The sequence below is a fragment of the Glycine max genome, chromosome 9 (genome assembly GCF_000004515.6).
Source record: "Glycine max cultivar Williams 82 chromosome 9, Glycine_max_v4.0, whole genome shotgun sequence".
NCBI classification, from domain to species: Eukaryota; Viridiplantae; Streptophyta; class Magnoliopsida; order Fabales; family Fabaceae; genus Glycine; species Glycine max.
In genome coordinates, this window is record NC_038245.2 from 43,148,217 (window position 1) to 43,171,993 (window position 23,777).

The 23,777-nt window shown below is 33.3% G+C and overlaps 2 protein-coding genes across 5 annotated transcripts; one reads left to right on the forward strand and one right to left on the reverse strand.

Moving 5' to 3' along the window:
* Positions 1 to 7,467: 7,467 nt before the first annotated feature.
* LOC100793138 (uncharacterized) lies at positions 7,468 to 19,410 on the forward strand. 4 transcript variants are annotated; one of them, XR_005886396.1, is made up of 24 exons: positions 7,468 to 7,729; positions 10,159 to 10,292; positions 10,529 to 10,613; positions 10,737 to 10,790; positions 10,957 to 11,048; positions 11,132 to 11,238; positions 11,846 to 11,915; positions 12,036 to 12,426; positions 12,794 to 13,117; positions 13,223 to 13,426; positions 13,892 to 13,987; positions 14,089 to 14,149; positions 14,239 to 14,366; positions 14,946 to 15,192; positions 15,338 to 15,510; positions 15,594 to 15,718; positions 16,161 to 16,284; positions 16,365 to 16,423; positions 16,599 to 16,695; positions 16,791 to 16,980; positions 17,444 to 17,545; positions 17,960 to 18,047; positions 18,385 to 18,503; positions 19,031 to 19,077. XR_005886396.1 is itself a non-coding variant. In XM_041005054.1 (24 exons), exons 1-24 carry the CDS (start codon positions 7,688 to 7,690, stop codon positions 19,269 to 19,271), a joined length of 3,186 nt encoding a protein of 1,061 aa, XP_040860988.1. In that variant the 5' UTR covers positions 7,469 to 7,687; the 3' UTR covers positions 19,272 to 19,410. The 4 variants fall into 4 exon arrangements, 3 of the variants coding, with proteins under 3 accessions (XP_040860988.1, XP_006587562.1, XP_040860989.1); XM_041005054.1 differs by lacking the exon at positions 17,960 to 18,047 and adding an exon at positions 19,170 to 19,410 and having other exon boundaries at positions 7,469 to 7,729; positions 19,031 to 19,090; XM_006587499.4 differs by lacking the exon at positions 17,960 to 18,047 and adding an exon at positions 19,170 to 19,410 and having other exon boundaries at positions 7,469 to 7,729; positions 15,356 to 15,510; positions 19,031 to 19,090.
* Positions 19,411 to 20,052: 642 nt separating this feature from the next.
* On the reverse strand, positions 20,053 to 21,458 carry LOC100305957 (uncharacterized). The gene is given in 7 exon segments (NM_001248570.2): positions 20,053 to 20,287; positions 20,395 to 20,466; positions 20,562 to 20,642; positions 20,766 to 20,810; positions 20,902 to 20,959; positions 21,068 to 21,169; positions 21,332 to 21,458. Coding segments are annotated over 7 exon segments (429 nt in total). The 5' UTR covers positions 21,373 to 21,458; the 3' UTR covers positions 20,053 to 20,257.
* Between the last annotated feature and the right edge of the window lie 2,319 nt (positions 21,459 to 23,777).

The window sequence follows — 23,777 nt, forward strand, 5'->3', positions numbered from 1 at the left end:
CTTTTCTTGTGAGTTTTGTGATTTCCATGTGAGTGAAACGTTTTTACCAAGTCATGAAAGTGAGTTTAGTTGAATTAAGCAGTTAGCTAGAATAAATAGTGTAAAGTTATTAGATATGTCGTTGATTGAGGGAGTGAAATCCGGAAGAAAAAAAAAATGAACCCCAAGGACTACGTTGGAACTCAAATTCGTACATCTTCAAACAAAAAATTCATGTAAATAAAATATAGGACGGTTACTTATTAATAGAAGCCAAGTTCACAATCAAATAGGAGTCACTCGTGAGGTTTGTTTTTTATTGTATCATTATTAAAGTTTAATAATAATGCACTGATAATAAAATAATTATATTGTAATTTATTTATAAACTATCGTTGGTATAATTGTTAAAATAATTCATAGACAGGTAAGATTATTTTGCAGTGTATAATTTTTATTATTATTAAAAAAACAAATTTGTAGTTAAGAAATAAATCTCTATGCATAATGTTCAAGGAATGAAACATAGATTTTGGGGGGAAAATAATAGTTTAATCCTTATCAGCTAAGTTAAGTATCCATACCAGCCATAGCTTAATAACATAAGTAAAAGCGACCGCTTCATGAGAGGTGAAAGTCAAAGGAATAAAAGGTGTCAATAATGTAATACTATTACGTAACGATAAATATTCACATGACTTATAGTATATTATTATGGAATATAAATTGGCATCATATGATTGCATTTTCAGATCACGTAACCACCAGCTCAGAGGTTCTGTGGTTTTGCAGTTGTTCGCGCACGACGCCTCCATTTGGCCCTAGATAGTAGATATCATGGCACTTTGGAATTTTTGTTTTATTTATTTGTCTTGTGTTTCTCTTAGTTCTCGTTCTTATATGGTATGTTTGGTTTAGAAAGAAGAAAAAAAAGAGAGAAATAAATGAGAAAGAGAAGGGAAAGCAAAAAAAAATGAGAAAACTTTGTAAATTTTTTACGGGAAAATTTAAAAAAAAAATTTAGAGTTAGAGTATCTGTTTCTATTATTTAGATTTAGTTCACTATTAAATTTTTCTATTAAATTTTTCTATTTAGTTTTTTATTGGGAACCAATGGTATTTCATTAGTTTTTCTATTTATCACACATCAATAACAAGTGCCTTCCTTTAGCAATTTTTTATTTTATTTGCAGGCAGTAATCATCTTTTAGTTTCAAATGACTATAATGGATAAGCTACATGCAACATTCCACTATTTGATATCACTAATGGTATTTAAAATGATAATTTCATGTTTATATGTTTTATTTGTTCCAGAAGAAAAAATTTGGTGGCTCACACTTTACCTTCCAGCCTTTCCTTAAAAGCCTCACAGAAAAGTATCAAGAGGGAGGCATAGTTTCTGTAACTAACTGATATTATTTTTAATGCAGGAATCAATGAATATGTTTATGTCTTTTTTTTATTCAAGACGGGCCCAAAGGGCCTAAACCAAAAAATGCAAACTATCAACTGCCAGAAATAATGTCTTTTATTTTATGGCTTGTTAAAAGGAATCGGCTGTTTACTCTTGACAAAGTTGCTTTTTTGAACAAGAGTTCCCTCTGTCTTTTATGTTCAAATGAGTCTGAGTCAAATGCTCATTTGTTCTTTTCTTGCAGGAAATCTCTCCAAGTTGTTTGGGCTCACATTCGTGATTTGGCTCCTTTCCGCAGGCGTTTCACTTCTTTACAGCGCATTACTGACTCTTTAATTAGGGGCAGATCCACATCAGGTGTTCAAGGAAAATTACATTGTCTGGCTATAGCAATTACAATCTACTGCATTTGGTTGTCTAGGAACAAGCTGATTTTTGAAGATTATCAATTTTCTGTAATATGTTGCATTTGTTTTAGCATCTTGATATAGGTCTTCTTGTATTAGGGAGACTTTTGATTTTCTTTAACTGCGGGGTATGCCCCGTTTATTATTGTATCATTTTGTGTTTAATATAATTTACATTTTTTTCCCAAAGAAATAAAGGATGACAAAAATGCAACAACCCAAGAAATCTAGGCTTTTAGCATGATTGGCGAGGGCATCAGCCACTGCATTCGCCTCCATAAACGTGTGCTTCCATAGAAGGAGTGACCAAATTCCAGATTTGGTTTAAACTATGGGCCAAAGGGTGAATTGCCTCAACTCCCTTAACCAAAAAATTGAAGCATTTGAATCCTTGCATCTCCCAAAAATATTTGAAAAGGCTAAAATATTCTAACACCTCCCTCAGACCTAACACCCATGATGGCACTTCCCTCACAAGCATGCATACTCCATCGCAACGGCATCTTCTTCATCCGCGACAATAGCAACCTTGTCCTCCACATTGCACCACCTCCTTCACCCTTTCACGACTACAGCAACCTCATCCTCCACCCTCCTCAAGATGTCATGCCACCACCTTCCCCCTCCTTCCTTTGCATGTCCTCATCTTCAAGTTTGGATGAATTTCAGGTTTCTAATGTGGGGAGGGACATCTATTGTGGAACAACAATTTAGGAATGACCATTTTGAAAGTGAACTTTTGGCTCGTGGAAAGATCATTTCAGAATGACCAGGATAGAAACAAATGTTCTAAAACTATTTAAAATTACTTTCAAAATGACCATGTCTAACTAGGAACTCCTGATGAACCGGTTATTTTTGCTCACACGCATAAAATGGGAGGTGTAGGATTCAAATGCATGTTAGCAAATGTGATTCGACAATAATCTTCGTTAGGATTGGGGAATTGCTGCGATTCTCCTTGAATAGCATGGATTCTCCCGTCGAGAGTCACTTTGAAAGTCTTACCTAAACTCTTCCGAATGAATATGATGAAGCCTATAAAACAACGAGCTACTATCATTTCTTCATTATAGATTGAGATCTTCTTCAAACTTAATGCATAAATAGATGGAATAGCAGCAAATAGCATATTTCTAGCTTGCATATCCGTTTGAAAAATCTCTAGATACCACAATTTCGTTTCTAATAATCGTTTCATATCTATGCAAACAGTTGCATGCTCAAAATCTTATAAAGTCATACAAAGAGGTGATGTATCTTGCTGCTCCCATGAGCATACTTGTTTAGTTATCAGATTATCTCAAGGCAAACTATGCATGCTTAATGTCTTCTTCTTGACATTCCTTTAGAGTGGTTTTTTTATTTACTTTTTTAACCTTAAAGCTCCTATGACATTTTTTTTAATACGATCCTATGACATTTTTTTTAATACGATCCTATGACTTCATTTAATGCTACACAAATTTACTCGATGATGCCTTAAATCCTTCATAAATCAAGCAAATAAATCAAGTGCGAGGAAATTACTTAGTTGTTCATATAGGAATGACACAAACATTTAAATGTTAGACTCTTCACGGATCACAATATGATATAAAAAGCATAAATTACTCCATAAAATAGGGATATATTCATTATGTTGTAGTTTTGCACAACATGAAACATGTTCCGGATGAATGTTCCTTAATTGCTCATTTTCAATATTTTTTAACAATCTTACAATTTTTAAGATGTAAACAAAATTCCAAATAAAAATACAAAATTAATTTTTAAGCTCACACACTTTGTTCCTCCATGCACCGCGGGATCAAAATCTAGTATTCTTGATATAAAAAAATAGTCTACAAAAATTTAGTCATGCACAAAATTTAATTCAAATCTAGTATTCTTAATAAAATTGTAGTAGTATACAAGATATAATAAGCCTAAGCAAAAAATCCAACTTGCCAAAACCTATCATATTTGTCCTCAACCAATCCAATTTAAGTCCATTATATTGGACCACATTAATGATCCAAAATCCGCTGTATACTTGTATAAGGGATTACTATTGCCACTACCAAAAACATTTTATTGACACTACCAAACGTTTGCAATTACTTGGTTACCCTTAGTTTCATTTCCCCACACCCCTCCCCTCCCTTTTCCATGTTCAGCCACAACCCCAACCCCAACCCTAACTTTCCCTTTTGTTGGTGATGGGTGCGGGATGTGTGAGTTAAGGGAGGAAGAAGGAAGAGCGGAAAGGGGTGGAGGGTGGCAATGGACTCAACAAAAATGCAATTTTGTTTATTGGATTTCCACAAAACTCGAGACCGTAACATCCTAACTCTATTCTGGGCGCTTCTACGGTGAAGAAGCATTTAAATGGTCCACCATGGTGAAGAAGAAAAAAAGTTGACAAAGTGTTTTGTTTATATTAAAATATTATTTTATGTTTTATTAATTTAATTTCGGAAATTGAAGTTACCATTTGGCCCATTGTAAATATAATTGAAATGTTGTTTGTGCCCCGTAAAAGTGTCTGCATTGGTTTACTATGAATGAATGATCAAAAATAAAAAATAAATAAATAAATAAGAAGTTGTCTTCATATTTTTTTTTGGGGGTGCGTTTGATTTGTTAAAAAGACAGGACAAATAAAACACCATTGGACAAGTAACTAAGTCACAAGACAACTTTTTGTATCGTGTGTTATTTGGTGGTCGATGCACAGTACAAGTAATTTTGTATTGTATCTTATTTGATGTGCTTATATACTAAATAAAATAATATAAATTTTATTATAAAACCCTAGGTGCATTAACAGTACTTTGACGATGCAAAAAAGGAGAGGCACCTCCACGGAGGAAGCACGACCCCTAACGACACCGGATGCAGGGCCTGGCAGCGTGAGGCCACCATAGGATCAAGGCGATGCCAGCAACAACACGGTGGCGCGATGCGGCCTCGCCAGAGTTGGCCAAAAGAAGAAAAAACAACATAGTGAGATGGAGGAAGATGACAATGGGAATATTTGAATAAGTTAACAATAAAAAAAGAAATAATTAGCAAAAAAGGAATAGCAACAGTCCATACGACCCTCGCCCGCTGCCAAGGTACCCACATCGGCAGCCAAGGCGACCCTAACCGACGACTAAGATACAACATTCGGAGAGGGAGGTTTAGAGAAGGAGACGCATATGAAAAAAGATAAAATGTGTGGGATAATGAAAAGTCAAAAAATAGGAATAAAATTGTATTTTTACTTTTGTTAGACACCGAACAAAAAATTATACTGAGATTTAGTGAGTTACAAGTTTTTGGATATTTGTCTAATTCATCATTCTTTATTTTCATTTATTCCTAAGTCATTTTTTAAATCAAACGTTAGACAAATATCTTTGTGTTGTCCAGTGCCTTATTTTTTAGCGAATCACATGCACCCTTGGAGTTGTATTTGCGTCGATTTAGGAAGCACTAGGGCGATGATTTCATATACGAGGGTGTGGCCAGATCTATCATTAACGCCACCATTAGCACCGACGCACCAACCCATTGTAGAGTCATCACCATCTTCGACCCAAAAGTCACCCTATTTGAAGTTTGTGCCCACAATGATGGATGGGTTGGTTGTGCGCACGCACAACAATGGCAAAGGGGTTTTGTGCATCGGGGTTTGGTGGTAAGGGGTTTCGCTAAAGAAGCTTGCGACTTCAAGTCGGAGGTAGTGGGTCGTCGCTATTGTGGTTGTGTTTTGATGGGTCATAAGGTGTTTGGATAAGGATGGTGATGCGTTTTGGATTTTTGTTAATGACTTTAAGTAGGGACAACATAGTCTTTCAAGCATGTGACAAAAACATTCTCATTTTTTATTAATTTAAAAAATAAACATAATATATCACCATCATATGACCATCGGATGAGAGGGAGAGCATATGAGAGATAAAGCCACGTCTAGAGAGCGAGTCATCGAGAGAGAGAGAGATAACAATGTAAGGGGAACTGAGATTTAGAGTAATTTCACAACAAAACTCCATAAACCAATTTTTATTATTTTACCAACAAGAGTAAAATTGTTCTGAAAACAATTAAAAAAACCAACTCAACTCCAATTTTACCACAAGTTTTGGTTTTAAAATAGTATTTCAAAATCATAAATTACAAACTGACAATCATCCCAAACAAAAACTTAACTAATTGGATTTTTCGGTCCACGGCTGATTGACTTAACTGTACCAATGTAGCTAAAACTCAACTCTTTTTTATTGGGCCATAAACCCAAAAAGGTTCCCACATGGTGAAACCAATGTAGGGAATTGTTAATGTCACCTTCTTTTCTGCTAAGTATACTATTTCCTTTTGTTTAAACTTTTTCAAAAGAATAAATTTTATCTTAATTAATTCAGTTTCAATTAAAATTTTATTTACTGCGTATTGAATTACCTATTGAATTATTTAACCTTTTTTTCACATTACCCACCTTTTATGGTAAAAAGAACGAGAAAAAAATATCATTACTCAAGACATATGTATTTGCCGACTGAAAACATGCACCACGGTAGACAACAGGGATGCTTTTTGGGTCATGATATGTGTTTTTTTATATAAAGTATAAAGTTTAATGTTTATATACTGATGTAAAATTGTTTTGTATTATCATCTAATTATATGTTATTATTTAAATTATTTAAAATAATTATTTTAAAAATTAATAAATTTATCCTACACAATAAATTATGATTAAATAATTATATAAAACTGTATTACATCGAATTTATATTTTCCTTAAATTCTGCTAATCAATAAAGTGATTTTTGTTTGTTTCTTAGGTTATATAAATGAAGTGATTGATACGTCATATTTATTTAAAATGAAGAAGTAATTTAAAGAAAATAAAGTTTCTACAAATTAAAGTAAAGTTTCTACAAATTAAAGTAGGGAGGGTAAAGAAAATTCAAGCCCATGAAGCAAACTCCTTTTTGTGGTGCCACGTATCTTTCAATTATATCAGGGCCCATGAGTAGGGTCTTACACTGCAATTCACTCCTGACACGTGTTACTATCCACCTTGTCCAAAGAAGTGGCTAGCATTAAATGTTGCAGTAAAAAAAATAATTATCAACTACAGGTTCTTTTGCAGTAAAAAGATGATCTATAATGTTGCAGTAAAAAAAAATCTTTTATGTTTGTTCTTTTGTTGATCACAAAAGCAAGACAAATTGAGATTCTGGTCAAACAGTTGTCTATTGGACAAATCTTATCGACTACAGGTTTCTTAAGTTTTTCAATTTCTTTAATGATATAACAGAAGAAGAAAGAGGTTTTAATTAAATATGATTTTAATCCATAAATATTATTTATTAAATTAAATCTATTATCATTTAACAATATATTACTACATAATATAAAAGGTTTTTTTTAACCATATGATAGAAAAAAAATTTACTCTAAATTATATGCTATTATAATTATAATTAAATTATTTTAATAACATAACAATATATATCATTTGATGTTAATTTATATTTATGATACATAAAAAAAAATTGCATTCAATATTTGAAGGGAAAAAAAAGAAGAAGAGAGATTAAGATTTGAGATCTCATACTTTAAAAAAAGTATTATTAAATACACACAGCTTACCTTTGATTTTTTTCCCCTTATAAAAGACACTTTCTTGGTTGTCTCTTCTCATTACCGAACCATCATCAGATACAGAACAAAGTAAGAAACTGCAAGAAACTAAAGTAATTAGCAACTCTTTCTGAAAACATCAGTTATCACAAACTCAAAGCAAACAACATTCGTTCCCCAGTTTTCTCTCTTCTCTCTTCATCTCTCTGTTTGATTTCAGCAATTGAATCTCTGATTCTGAGTCTCAGATCCTCCAAAACAAGAAATGTTTGTGAAGAAACTCGTGGAGAAAGCTTCCATAAAGAAGGTACCCCAACATTCTCTTCTCTCTTCTCTTTTTTCTTTTTCTTTTTTTTGCTAATCAGAATTCTTCTCTTCCCTCATTGCTTCCATGCCATCATCATCATTACTTACTCTGCTTCATTAATTGCTTAAAACTGAAACACCCATCAGTTCTTTCTACCAATTTAAATTAAGTCTTCACTCAAAGTTTCAAACCATCATCTTTTGTCATCAATTCTCTTTCCAGTCTAGATTTTCATTTTCTTTCTTTTGATTCTGGACTTCGATATTCGGTTCTGATTTTGAAAATTTTAAATAAATTAAAAAAAGGCTTCGATCGTAGCAATACAATTTAAAAGACAAATTCGTGGATCCTATGATTGTCATAAGTAATATTTTATAGACCTTGTTTGGATGTCGCTGCTTGATTTCTTTTTTATCCATACTCTAACGTTAATTTTACTTATTAAAATTCTATAGCTCAACGTTTAAGAATGATGTAACGGATATGATGAGCATATTGGATACTAAAACTGGGTTTATCAAATATTTACATCATTTCTTATTGCTTCTTTTTTATTATGTGCGCATTTATTTTTTTGTCCAATTTAATTTACTTTTTACGATATTCCAGTTCTGGTTTTCAAAGAATCTGGATATTCTTTTATGGTGCAGAATCTTAAAGAAAACATGCCAACGTTTTTGGTCGGTTGAGTTCTTCAGTTGTGCATTTCAATACTTTTTTCATACTTGCATATTGTTTGAAATAAGAGAAAACCACTTATGCACCAATATTTTTATACGGTCTAAATATACGATAAATTACTTACTTTTATAATAATTATCTTAAAATTTATATTGTGATTTATAATTGATTAAGAGTGCACAGCCATTGAATTCATAAATTAAATGGTATTCAATTTTTAGTTTTTATAACCAAAAACTAAACGATATTATGGCAACAAACGTTAATTAGGTATAAATCGTTTTTGTACGGTATATTTTAAAATAGTAAGTTCATTTAAAATTCAATAATTTTTTTAGGACCTAAATCTTATTTATTTATTTATTATATGATAATGAAATATGATAACTTACAAATTAAGTTTCAATTCGAAAGTATTTCTTTAATCATGTGTTCTTGTACAGGGAAGGGGATGCACCTGATTAAAGAAATACTTGGTAATAAGTTATGTTGAGACTATTTATAAAATATAATTTTTTTAAAGAAAAAACCTCACTAAAAATTATAAAAATATTCGTTTTAAATCAAATTAATTCAAGCGCAAATTTTACTTGCTAATTTTCGCAAGCAGGGAAATGAGGATTTTTGCTTTTTCATAAATAAAAAATGGATATATCTTACAGAAAAGTGAAATGAGTATTTAATGCTGACCCGAGATAGGGGGGAACCAATTAAAAAGAAAGATACCTTATCTAGTTTTAAAGCAATGGATGTTTATGGTCGGTGATATATTAGTGAGTTGGTCCATGTTTGAATGCGTTAATGTTGGTTAAAATCAGTTAACCCACTGCGACTGCCACTAGAATCCAAAGCCTAGAGGGTAGTAGGGTACACGTTTTTGCAAAGGGTAAAAAATATGCATTGTCTTCTGCTGAATTAAACTCATCAAAGTCAGTGAACTGTTGCAAATAGGAAAGTGTCTGAAAACAAAGTAATTAGTTCGAGTAGAATTAGACTTAAATTTTTTAAATAAGTTTTCAATTTTGAATTTTATCTATAGAAAAACATTATTAAAAAAATCTTATTAAAAGTAATTAGTCAAAATTTTCAATTAAGATTAATAATCTTTTAAATTAGTAAATACGGAGTATTTCACAAGTTACCCAAAATAGGAAAGTGTCTCGAATGTTAATAGCCCTTTGAATTTTTAAGTTAACATTTACATATGCTTTAAATTAAATTAACAATGAATACATTTGATTTTAGTATTTTAACTGTTCATTGTAAAGAGATGTCGCTGATTTCGGAGGAATCGTACAAGTTGAGATCACTCACGGTTTTTTTTTTTTTTTAAGGGAGATCACTCATGGTTGCTAATTTGCTATGTGAATGTTTTATGTAAACGACCGAAACTAAACAGAATCAGAGTTGAAACATGTTCTAAAGTAACTAGTTTTTTATCCTAAAAAAAAAAGGTTTTAAGGTATTGTTACTTAGACGTGTAAATGGAAGAAGTGGGTGTTCTCTCTTCTTAGTTTGAGTCTGAATTTCAAATACGTAGAAACCAGAAAGTGAATAAATTTGCATGGTATATTTACGAAGATGACACGAACAAATAAAATACTTCAAATTCTTAGCTGCTTTTACTATCTTACTATAACAAAATAATATGCAAATAACGTCACTCATTTACAAAATATGAAAAAACAGGCACTGCCTTGGCAGGCAGCATTAAAATAAAAACATTGAATTTGTGAATTTTCATGCAGACTAGTGGAAACTCATCAGATGGATTAAAAGCTAGTGATGTAGATCCACGGTTGGTGTTTCATCATGGAGTGCCATCTGGTGGTGCCAAGTTCGCCTATGACACCACTCTGAGGATACTGGCTCTTGCTACCAAGTATGTTCCCCTTGCCGTTGCCATTTCTTGAGTTTTTTTATTAACTACACTGTGTCAAACTGTTAAATGAGTCAACATAAGATGTCATTATAGTGCATATCATGAATATATATACTCTCATAGTTGTTGTACTTTCTAATCAATTTTGTGTTGCACTCCTTCCTTTGTGACATCTAAATGGCAGAGAAATGAGCTTTTCATTCTTGAAACTGATTTTGTTGAGTTTTTTAAAAAAGGGATGGCCAGATTAAACTCTATGGAAAAGATAATGCTCAAGCCATGCTTGAATCTAGTGAGCCACTGCCTAGCAAGTTTCTACAGGTTAACTGCCTTATCCGTGAAAAAGAGACAATTAGCCTCTTGCTGTTGTGAAAAATGTTCCTTTGTTTAGGAATACCAAGTATGCCTGTGTACTAACAATGATAAGATATTTAATGAACGCAGTTCATCCAGAACCAAGGCGTCCTTATAAATGTCACTTCAAATAACCATATTGAGGCAAGTTATGGACTTGCTCTCATTTATTGTAATATTTCAATCTCAATTATTTTGTTTTATGTTATGTTCTTTTTTTTTCTGTGTAATGTGTCAATATGATTTTATTGTCATGTTTAAGATCAGTTTATTCAGATAATTGATTGTCCTAAAGAAATTTCACATTTAGGTTTGGGACATAGAGAAGAAACTGTTGTCTGATGTGTACATAGCTAAAGATGAAATCACTTCCTTTACAGTCATTCAGCATAGCCTCTATATGTAAGTAGTAAGTCAAATTCAGAACAAGCTATGAAGTAAAGCTCCGTAACTTATGACTTATGAGCATGTAACTGTGTTGGCAGGTACATTGGACATTCAAATGGTAATATTTCAGTTTTTAAGCTTGATCAAGAACCATCATGGCATTTGGCTCAGATGAAATACACCATACCTCTCTCAGCTTCCCATGGTGAGATATATTCTTTTTCTTTCACATGTTACATGTAAAACTTTAAACCCAAATTTGGACTTGAAAAAAATAGTACACAGGGATGATTCTATGTTATGCTGATACTTAATATGATCATTGATCAGTACTTCTGTAGCAAAAGTAAAACATGTCAGCACTGTGTAGGATGAACAATGTCCTCTTTTCATGTCTTTGGTTCTACAATAAGGAAAATTTCATTGTTAAGGATTACCTGAGGCATATTAATTCTCGTGATCTTTATGAAATTTTATACATTTTCATTGACTTGGTTCTGTTTGGCGTGTGTGGATCCAACAGGAGGAACGATTACAGCACTCAACAGTAACATACAAATGTTTTCTTTTATATAGGCATGTATTTGTAACATATGATGGATATTTTGAATTTGTATCTCATTACTCAAAATAGAAACCGCACAAGAAGTGTAAATTATCATTTGTTTGTCGATTGCATTATAGCATTATATGTATGCAAGCTAATTGTTATGATTGTCCTTAAGATTTCAACACACACACCTCCCCAGTCCCCAATTTTTCTCTTAAAGTACCTGGCTGTCAATGTAAGTTCTTTTATCATCTTTGTTTAGGGAACTCTGAAGCATCTGATGATACTGCTGTGACGCATATACTGCCTCAACCAGCAGCTGATAGCAAGAGGTTATCTCCACGAACACAGCCATCCTTTAGGATGTTTTTATATAAATAATTTGGTTCCTATTTTTTACACCATCATTTATTTGTAAACTCAAACTCTTTATCTTATGTGTTGCACTGCAGGGTTCTCATAGTCTTTAGAAATGGCCAAATGATATTATGGGATATTCGAGAAAGTAGATCTATTTTCAGAACTGGTGGAAATATGTTGCAGCCACTGCATACTGAAACAAAAAAAGTGACTTCTGCATGTTGGGTGTGTCCTTTCGGAAGTAAAGTGGTTGTAGGGTACAACAATGGAGAGCTCTTTATTTGGAGCATCCCTTCTCTAAATATAGGAAATGGTTCAGCATCTAAATCTAGTAATCAAAACACTCCTTTGCTCAAACTTAACTTAGGATACAAGTCAGACAAAATTTCCATAGGATCAATAAAATGGGTTTATGCTGGAGGAAAAGCTAGTCGATTATATGTTATGGGAGCTTCTGACTTTGCAACTTCAAACTTGCTGCAGGTATTTGAATGCTTTGCTCAAATCATTTAACAAAATATCTTGTTCTAGGACAAACTATTTGAACATTATATTTATAATGAGATATTCCGAAGTGTTAGCCCTTTTGACCTTTTCTAAAAGCATAAAGCCAGAATTCAAATTCACTATCACCACCTACATGAACTTGGGATTTTCAGAAAGCATACTGTGTCCTATGTTTATAGAGTTTGAGCTAGGTATAGTTTGCTAGTTTAACACGTACTATTTGTCACTATAAAGTTCTCTCATTTTGCTAAATGAGATGTCAAAGCAATTTGCCTTGTCCTTTAGATGTTGATTGCAGTTAGATCATGCTAGCTTATGAACCTTATGAGATTATACAAAGCAGGTAGTGTTGTTGAATGAACAAACAGAAGCTCGCACAATTAAGCTTGGACTTCATTTGTCTGAATGTTGTATTGACATGGAGATAATATCAACTTCAACTGAGCAAAGCAAGAATAAACAAGATTCTTTCATTTTGCTTGGGAAGTCAGGCCATCTATATCTGTATGACGATAGTTTGATTGAAAGGTATCTGATACAATGCCAATCTAAGTCCACACCTTCACTTCCAAAAGAAGTAATTGTGAAGTTACCACTGGCAGAATCAAGCATCACAACAGCAAAATTCATCTCCAACAATCCCAACATGTTAACTTCTGAAGATGAGGTAATAGGGTCATGAAACTGTAATTTTACTCTACCATGTTCATTCTGTTTGCAATCCACCTTTTCATAAATGTGTTGATTTGGTCCTTGTCTTTCTTTGTCACAGTATTACAGACAGCTGATAAAAAACTGTCCACTGTTTGTTCCAGTTGAAACAAACCAAAAAGATGGGATTAGCCTCAGTTCTGCAAAATTTACTGGATTTTCTAATGTTCAAAACTTGTACATAACTGGTCACAGCAATGGAACCATAACCTTCTGGGATGCTTCATGCCCCATTTTCACTCCAATTTTGCAATTGAAACAGCAGGTAATACTTTTATCAGTCACATTTTGTGCTCTCAAATTCTCTACATTGAGTGGAAAGAAACAATCAGTTTGTACAAAAAACTGCTTCATAAATGTCTTCTTTTAGAATATATTTCACACTTTCCAAAAGGAATCTGCTTTCATAAATGTAAAGCATCAGTCTACTTATTTGTCTTGGTAATTGATTTGTATTGGCTAATCATGGCAATGTTTTGCATTGAAGTGTCATTCAAGCAAGTATTGGATTAATAAATAAATTTTTAAATGTGCTTAGAAGTCCCTATAACTACATACATATTGTGTAACCAAGTATGTTAGACATCAAAACATTATTAACTTTAAGCTCAAGCAAGCTCTAGGTGAACTAAATTCATTTATTTTGTTTTCCATGTATTTAAAAAATTTACTTAGCATTTATTTTCTCTTCATGTAAATTTTATTATCTGTTCCCTTCATCTCATTGCAGAGCGAAAATGACTGTTCATTAAGTGGTATACCCTTGACGGCATTATACTTCAATAGCAACTCTCTGCTTCTTGTTTCTGGTGACCAGTGTGGAATGGTGAGGTTTCTCAATTTCGAATTTGGTAAAACATGATAATTTCCTTATTTCCCTCTCTCCTTTAATATTTATAGTATGTCTGACATAAACATGATTTACAGGTTTGCATCTTTAGATTCAAACCTGAACCATATGCCACCAACAGCTTCTTGTCTCTTACTGGTATGTTGCATAACTTTTGCTTGGTTATCAAAAGGCTAGTATGATTCATATTTTAGTCAATACTTCCCTTTTCCATTCCTTTTTTACAGGAGGTACAAAGAAAGGGACTGATCATATAATCCAAAGTGTGAAACGTGTAAAGAGTAATGGTGCCATTCTTTCTTTGAACATAGATCCCAGCTCAATGCATCTTGCTGTTGGTTCTGATCAGGGACATGTGAGATGATTTTCTAGCTTTTTCTAAAAAATTTAGAAATGTGTTTTTAGATTGCTATTCCAAGTATTCAAAGAATTGTATTTGAGGTACAAATTCCAGCTTTGAAGTTAGATTGAAAGAAATAGAAGTCATCTATTTATAGGCCAGTAGAAGAATATATTGGACTCCAGCAAGGGTATTCCACAATCATCATTGCCAGACTAATCCCTCGGGCACTAATGCAGCTAGGAGGGGCCGCCTATAAACACCATGGATCATTTGAGTTACAGAACTTCCATGAAACACATTTACAAATAATGAGGATCATTTAGCATAATAAAAAAGCATATTTTGTTTCTACTTTGAGCAACTTTCTAATAGATTTCCGAAAGTCTGAGAGTTACGTTCTATCCCTGATCATATGCTTGGGTGGTATTTTCTAAATGTGTTGTTACTTCAGCTCTGATGAATGATTATCAGATATTGAGTGGAACTAGATATTTTTGTGTTCCTTGTGCTTTGAGGTTATGGTTGTTTATTGTCTTTGCTAAATAATTTTCTGCAGTAATGTATATTAAATATTAATCCAATCTGTTGCAGGTTTCAGTTTTTAACATAGATGGCCCAACTTTGTTATACCAGAAACATATTGCAAGTGAAATTTCTGCTGGTATCATTTCTCTGCAGTTCCTAACCAGCAGTTTACATGGTTTTGGAACAAACATTTTAGCAGTTGGAACAAAAGATTCATCTGTTCTTGCACTAGATAAAGAAACTGGAAACACACTGGGCACGGGAACTATTCATCCTAAGAAGCCCTCTAAAGCTCTATTTATGCAGGTTTTGGGTAAGAGTTTGCATAGTTAGCACAACAACAAATTGTCAAAAAAAAACTGATATAAGCAATCCAAATACTCATTCTTCTGTTGAGGATCAAAATTTCAGTACTATTGTTGATTGATGTTGAAGGAAATTATTGAAAATGGTAACAGCGGTTTTGTGGTACACAGATGGACAAGGTGAACCGATCAATGGATCAATTACAGAAGATGGATTAGAGTTGAGTGAAAGGAATCATATTGAGGATGCAACAACAAAGCAACTGTACATTTTGCTTTGTTCTGAGAAAGCTTTATATGTCTATTCATTGGTGCATGCGATTCAGGTGATGCATGAATCCCTTACAGCCATAATCACGCGTCATGAATAACAAAAAAATCAGCTGATGCTTCCAATGATTTATTCTAGGGGGTTAAAAAGGTGCTATACAAGAAAAAGTTTCATTCCTCTACGTGTTGCTGGGCATCAACATTTTGCAGTCCTTCTGATGTTGGCCTTATACTCATTTTCACTAGTGGAAAAGTAGAATTAAGGTGGTGTTTTTCTCAGTCTGCACTTTATTTGAGAACATATGATGGTGCGAAACATATGAAAAGACTTAACATCATTTGTTAAAATAACGACTCAATGCCGATTTTGACTTTTGAGGATAGTATCAGTGACAAAAAAGAGGAAATTTTTATATCATTGTTTGTAATATAATGCTAATCTCCCACCATTTGCTGGCATAATCCCAGTGTGCTTTTCAAGTCAACCAAGCAAAATGCATAAATTTTATTTGAAGTTTTTTGTTACTTCTATTTGTCTTGGAGAAAAAGAAAGTAGTCCAACAAATAGCATGAGGTCAACCAAGAATGTGTTTTGCAGGGCAATCAAAGTCAGATTTCTAGTTTGTTAATTGCATGTCAAGTACTTTCATTTTTTTTCTCTCTTGTTATAAGAATTTAATACATAGACATATATTTTGAATGATAGGTCTTTGCCAGAGTTATACCTGATTGTGGAGACTTCAATTAGAGGTTTTAATTATTCTCCTCCAAAATTGAAGTCATTTTCTTACAGCCAGATATGCTGTTCATCCAAAGGAGATCTTGTTTTGGTATGAACATATTTTTCACTTGTACAAATTTCTTTAGATATTTGATTTGATTTTTGAATAAGCTCAACTTCCATTTGCAGGTGAATGGTGGCCAAGAAATTTTTGTCGTCTCCCTGTTGGTCCAAAGAAATATTTTCAGGTATATAACTATATACATAATGCACCTAGAGATTGCCATTGTGAATCTTGTTATCTGTCTCTTGCTCCTCTACTGAGAACTACTTAGATATTGGAATAATATTTCTCACAAGATGAAAAGTGGTAGTAATATTCAAGATAAGTAGCCTCATTTTTACATTTTGCTTGACTTATAGGCTTTTGGACTCTATTAGCTGCATCTACAGGAAAGAAATGAAGCTGTCACAAGAAGAGCTTGTCCCTAGCCCAGTCATCCATAAGGAAAAGAAAAAGGTAAATAGCAGTTTTTAGTAACTTCTTAATTCTTAAATTACATATCCGTTATCTTTGTGGCAAAAGGTGTTTGATCTTGTTTTTTGTCTTCTCAGGGTATATTCAGCTCTGTTATCAAAGATTTTACTGGCAGTAAAGAAAAGCATGCTCCCATTTTGGAAACAGAAGATACTAAAGAAAGCATCCTGGAACTCTCAGCTATCTTCTCAAATGAAAATTTTCCATGTGATGCTGATAATAATGATAATCTGACTGTTGATGAAGATGAGATTGAATTAAACATAGGTAAGAAAGTGCCTTAGATGTCTTCTACTGAATATTACATAGCCTTCAAGTAAGAAACATAAAATTTGTCTATTTGAGTTAATCTATACTAATGATAAAGGGAATACCCCCCATTTGGTGTCCACATTTCATTAGACAGTTTTACCTTACAGTAACTTCCCACTACTTCTATATTGTTAGTTTTTTTTATTATTTCCTTTTTTAATTAATTGCATTTAACTGTGTTTTTTTATTATTTAAAAATTTAGAGAGGCACCCTTCCCCTAGTGAATATGATGTCTTTTTATCAGTGGCCAGATTCTGCCACAAAACACAAATGCTATATAATATGACTGCTTCCTAAGACAGTTCTTCTGGTTTTCATATCTTAAGTGGGTATCTATCTGCATATATTACATTTTCTATCATATGGATAATTAAGTTTGAGACAATCAATTTGTGGTGTTCTACTCATCCTGTACAGATGACATTGACCTGGATGATCATGAAGAAAAACGCAAAGATCAAAGTATATTGGGAGCTCTTAATAAGAAGAAATTGACTGGGAAGTTTCAGGTTCTAAAAGGTTAGTGACTTTACTTTTGTAAGAGAATTAATTACTCATGGTCAATAGTTAAGCTAAAAGATAGGAACTTGAACTACTGGGATTGGGGTGAAGTATGAAATAAGATAATATTTGCTCATATGATCATTCATTTTAACATTTCATTTGTAACAAAAGGAAATAGGCTAAAATCGTCTCTCTATTTAGCATAAACATTACAGGTAATGCTTAATATACTTATCAGTAATGAGATTCTCTTACTCAACAGCACTATGTTCATATTGGAATAATGGAAAAATGCAATACCCTGCATTTAGTGTCCAAGACTTCTCATAGCTTGTCTTCTTCTAGACTGTTCTGGTTCTTTTTCTGCATGTGGACACTGCATTTTCCCTGCAAAAAGGAATAAACTTTTTTAATTTGGAACAATTGCAGTGCTGGCTGAGGCTTGAAGCTATAACCTCCTACAAACTATTCAAACCCACTAGCAGACACCTATTATTGCCTTGCATAAAGGAATAGGGTAACATGATTGTGGCTGGACTTCAAAGTTGGACCCCAGTGCATAAAAATCAAGACAAAGAAAAATTCATAAAAAAATCCTTCATGCTGCTACCTTTCTCGATTCCCTTTTTTCAAACACCACCTTCCTACAACCAAGTAACTCTGGCAAATAAAACTGCATTCTTAAAATTTAGTGAACTACAACTGACGAGAAAATAGGAGCATGAAACTCTGCTTTATAAATTTTAACATTCAAGAACCTTTGATCTCCTATATGCTACCTGAATAGGCTGAAGATGATCAAAGTGCTTTCCCTAAATGCTGCCAGCTAAATTAGTAGCGTGTGCAATATACAGGTAGATTGAAAGAGATGAAGGGCAACATCCAGAAAACATCAAGCAAGGAAAAGCAACAAGATGAGCAAGCTGGTTCAGTCGATCAAATTAAGAAGAAATATGGATTTTCTTCTTCCAATGTAAGTATATATCCAATTATGCTTTCAGTATCATGCTTGACTTGCTTTCCATTATATAAAATTTCACAAGCATGGAACTATCCTTGCTGGTGTACAGGTGAAAGATGTTGCATAGGACCAAAACCGGCTTCTCTTACTTGGATTAGTTATGTCAAAAATAATTTCAGATTTAAGATTGATTTTCATCTAGGATCTTGAATCTACTACTCATTATCCGCTGATGTTACTTTCCAATTAGCATGCCATCTACTCAATGCCAGGAAATAAGAATTGACAGAGCAATTGCAGCACTGTAACGATCTTTTAAAAAAATGATATTCTAACACCCATTCATCATTTTATTTGTTCGAACATCAATTTTTAATTTCCATAAAAATAAAACGATACCACAGAATAGTAATAACTAATAATGCAGACTAGATACAATTTTGCAATTATTTAAAATTTTGACATTTTGTTAATTCATTTTTTGGAATCCATTATTTGTTTTTTAATGTGGTGAAACCATCCTTCAATCGTGAATGCAGGAAACAAGCGTCGCTAAATTGGCAGAAAGCAAGCTACAGGAGAACATGAAAAAACTGCAGGTATCCTTATTGATAAAACACTAGAGTTTGAGTTGGTATATTGTTTGTTTACCTACACATCATTCTTCGGATTTGGCAGGGTATCAACCTTCGAACCACAGAAATGCAAGATAAAGCAAAATCATTTTCAACATTGGCAAACCAAGTGCTGTGGACTGCAGAACAGGAAAGGCGAAATTAAGAAGCACCAACCTCATGGATTACACCAAAAATTACAAAGCCCCCCTTTTACCCCTCTTGTACTTATGCTTCTTTATTTTGTGACTGGATTCTCATCTCAGTTTTTGGGTTGATATTGAATGAAAGTAAATTAAGAACAATGTCTTCCCTTTTTTGCCAATTACATAATTCTACCGAGAATGAAGTGAAAAGCACTACTACAGAAGGGGTCAAGTATAAACATTAATCAACCATTTCCACCGTAATCATCAATCAAAATATAAAATGAGCCGCAAAAGACAAGTTCAAAATGACTAACGAAAGCATGAGGAATCGACTACATCTTCATTCGGAGTTCAAGATACACAAGCCCCCTGACAGATATATTAGCATAATCAACCACTTACTTTACGCTTACACTGCACGATGCTCGTAAATAAAAAAACCAAAGAAGAATGACGATAGAACAGTTGACCATACACATTGTTCAAAGTTAAAACACCAATGAAATTTCTTAAGGACAAAACACTCGAATCAAATTGCAATAGACAATTTACTCAGTGCACGCGCGAATCCCACAAGGTGGGGACATTGGTAACATTGCGTGAGTTCAACAAAAAGTTCAAACGCTTCCACATTTTAAAAAGTCAACAGAAGTTTAGATTCTTCGCTGTCGCAGAACCAAGAAACGATGCCACGTAAAAACATGTAACGACATCAAACAAACAAAATAATAAAGTTGAAAGAGGCTGTGGAATTTCTTCGAGAATAGAATTGAAACGTATCATAGCATTGACTTTTAAGTACATGATCATGATACTGAACCCTAATTACGATTGTGCGCTAATCTAACCCTAGTAAGGGAGGACAAAATAAAAATTCAGAAACTAATTATCATAAAGGGATGTGGGTTGGGAACCATCCTATGAAATTCTAAACCCAACAACTACTATGCAAAACAATTTTCTTTTCCCACATCCTCCTACGCTTCATCTTGTATCACCATCTTCACTCGTCGTCATCATCATCCTCCTCCTCCTACAGAATAAACAGCAAACAACACATTAATTATACAATTAGTTATACAAAGGAACAAACTAGTTAAACAAGACACAAATCATAATAACAGGTTAATCTCCATCTACCTCATCTTCCTCATCGTCATTGACTTCAGACTTTGACTTGTCAGACTCGTCTTCCTCTGAATTCTTCCCCTCCTAACACATCAAAATAACAAGCTCAATCAATTATTGCATTACATTACATTATACTATAAAATAAGAGTAAGTAGTATAGGGTAAAAAGTATTCACCAATTTCTTATTGTAAGCCAAAATAGTTTTCTCATACTCTTGTTTCTTCTTTTCGGCCGTGGCAACGAAGGGGGCCTTTTCCTGAAACATTAAATGAACGCAAACTAGGTTACAAAAAAGTAGATATGGTCAATAAATTAAATCATATAGAACCATACGCAAAAACTAATAATGAAAAAGAATTCTCAAAATCTTAATACTCACAGCATCAGACAGCGATTTCCATTTGTCACCACCAGCTTTACCGACCTAAAATATGTTCACAGTGAAATTCTATTAAGAACAAAAAAATAGCGTCAAATTTTCACGCGAACAGTGAAAGTAAGGCGAAATCACTCACAACAGCGACGGATTTGTTGTTAGGATGCTCCTTCTTAAACTGCTCTCTGAACTCGGACCTAAAAAAACAATCACAAAAACTTCAATCGCCAGAACACAAAAAAAAAAAATCAAAACGAAACGAAACGAAAACAGATTCGGTATCAAAAGCAAACGAAAATCCGTACATGAAAACGAAGAAAGCGCTTGGAGGTCTCTTTGGCTTGTTAGGATCCTTAGCAGCTTTCTTCGATTGCTTCCTTCCAGCACCAGCGCCCTTGCGCTTCAACCTAAACGACACATCGCAAAAAAAAAAAAAAAACGTTAAGCGACAACCAAAAAACAAAAACGCAGAACACAAAACGACGAATGACAGATCGGAAAAACCAGATCTAAAAAATATATATTAATATTTAAATAGGTGATTTCGAGGAGAGATGGAAACACGGTACCGGCTATCGGCGGCTTTGGCGTCGGATTTGGCTTTCGGCATGGCGAGAATCGGCGAAACCGCGAAGAACGATAGGGTTTTTGTGTTAAGAGAGAAAAGAGAGAGTGCGCGTTGTGTTGCGTTGTGTTGTGAGGTTTGAGCGCGCGAGCGAGGGGATAAGAAGGGGTTGCGGGAAGGGCAGTGTAGAGAAAACGCAAACAAAAAATCGCTTCGCGAAAAAATTGAAGTTTCGGGTTTACGCGGGATTTCGACGATCTCGCGCCACGTCAGCGATCCGTGTGCTGAGAAAGCATTGGCTCTCGTGTGACCCCTCGATTCGCTTGTGTTTCCTCTGTGTGTGTGTTTCGTAGATGAGGCGGGTTCCTTTGGAGCGCCAGGACCTGTGCAATGTGTTTCGGGAAATTCTTGCCACGTGGCTGTGGGTGAGTAGGATGACTGTTTTGGCCTTGTGAGGGTTTGGGATTTTACCAAGATGCCACGAGACTATGAGCGACGCGCCACGCGAAGTTGGTGTGGATATATTTTGGACCTCGTAGGGGTATGTTCGTAAATTCCTGTTTCTTACTTTCTGAAGAATTTTTAACTTAATTTAATTATTTAATGGTCGTACTCACTCGCTTCTAGAATCTGGATCCTTTTTATTTAATTTAAAATGAAAATTATCAATAGAATTTATTTCAAAAAAAATCCATAAAATAATAACGATAACTGTTAATTTATATTTGAGTCACATTTTCCATATCTTATTATTCCCCTACATGAGCTTTTTTGACAAATTAATACGATTAGTATATTATTTAAGTTTGTATATTACACAAAATAAATATTTAAATATATAAATATGTTTAAAAAATGTGTACCAAATATTTTTTTAAACATATAAATTATATTATAGATTTATAATAAATAATTATATTCATATTGTGATACAATTTTATTTTTATTCAATGATAATTTCATTTTAAAAAATATTGAAATAAAACTTAATATGCTATAAATGATAGGTTGAAAAAAATAAGAGGTTTGAAAAAAACCCTAAAAATACTCTTGTAAAACAAAAATAACTAAAAATGTTCTTGTTGAATAATAGTGACTCAAGAACCTTGTTGTTTAAGATAATTATTCTAACTTTTATATAAAGAGAAATTTAAAGTTTATTATTTTTAATTAGAATTTTGAATTATTTATTAAATAATATGATAAAAAAATGTGTGCATTTTTTTAACTTTGATCATGTGAGAAATTAGATTTTAATTCATTCTCCATCTCTTCTCTCTTTTCCTCCATTCATCTTTTCCGTTCTTATTCATAGTTTTTTAAGGTGGTGAACTTGTTATTCACTTGTCTTCTTTTTAGAGTAGCTTCTCCAATCACCTTTCTTCATTCTCCATCCCGTTATCATTGATCTTTAAGAAGCAAAAGACTCAATTGGTGATAAAATTCAAGGCCTACAAGTTCTACATGGAGCTACATTAGTTTGTATGAGTTTTAAACTTAAAATTACAATTTTTAATCGAAACATGTGTTAATTATTTTAAAAAATAACATTATAATTTAGTATAAATGATTTTTATAATTTAAAAAAATATAACAAAAATTATACATTTCATGTATGGTTTACTTGTATGTTTAAACAATTAAAGTGCTAATGTATGCTATATAATTAATTTTCTTCTTATTTTGACCAATGTATCTTAGGATAATATATTTATGTATATTCCTGTAATACATGTGTGATTACTCGTGTAGTAGACTAAAACCCACAAATTGGGCCTCTAACAAACTCAAAGTGATGTCCTACCATGGGTTGTGTGACAAATTCATCAAAACATGTAGTATAAAACTTGTGATTTTGGTATCCCATTTTTTAAGATCTATGATTTTAGTCCAATCCTCAACTTTACATACATTTATTTCTTTTATCTTTTTACAATTTAATTAACATATATGAAGTTTAGATATGGGTTATGACATCAGTATAATACAACAATAATATATGGATATGACAATGCTAAGTGAAGTCGTCACATCTTCCACCTTTGCCACCGTACCACCAAGATAACTTCCCCCACGAGCCGCTCCCTTGCGGCCAAAGAAATCCCTTCGTCGCCCTTTCCCTTGAACCCTTGTGATTACTTCCTCTAGTGCAACCCCATTTGCAAGGCCATCCATATCCTTTTATCCTTTCCCTCCACTCTCTTAGACCCCTTATCCTCCCTCTCCCTCACTCATCTCGAAGTCTTTGAAATCCTCAAGGCTCTCAACACACCCCTTCTTCGCCCTTTCCATTTCCATCTCCTTTTTTAGATCTCAAAGGTCTCTTATTTCATGCATGATATTCCTTCGAGGATTCCATCCACAAACCACCACCAATGTCCTTCTTAAACATCATCATCAACTTGACATCTTAAACGACTGTATTGTTTTCGTGAAATATGGACTAACGT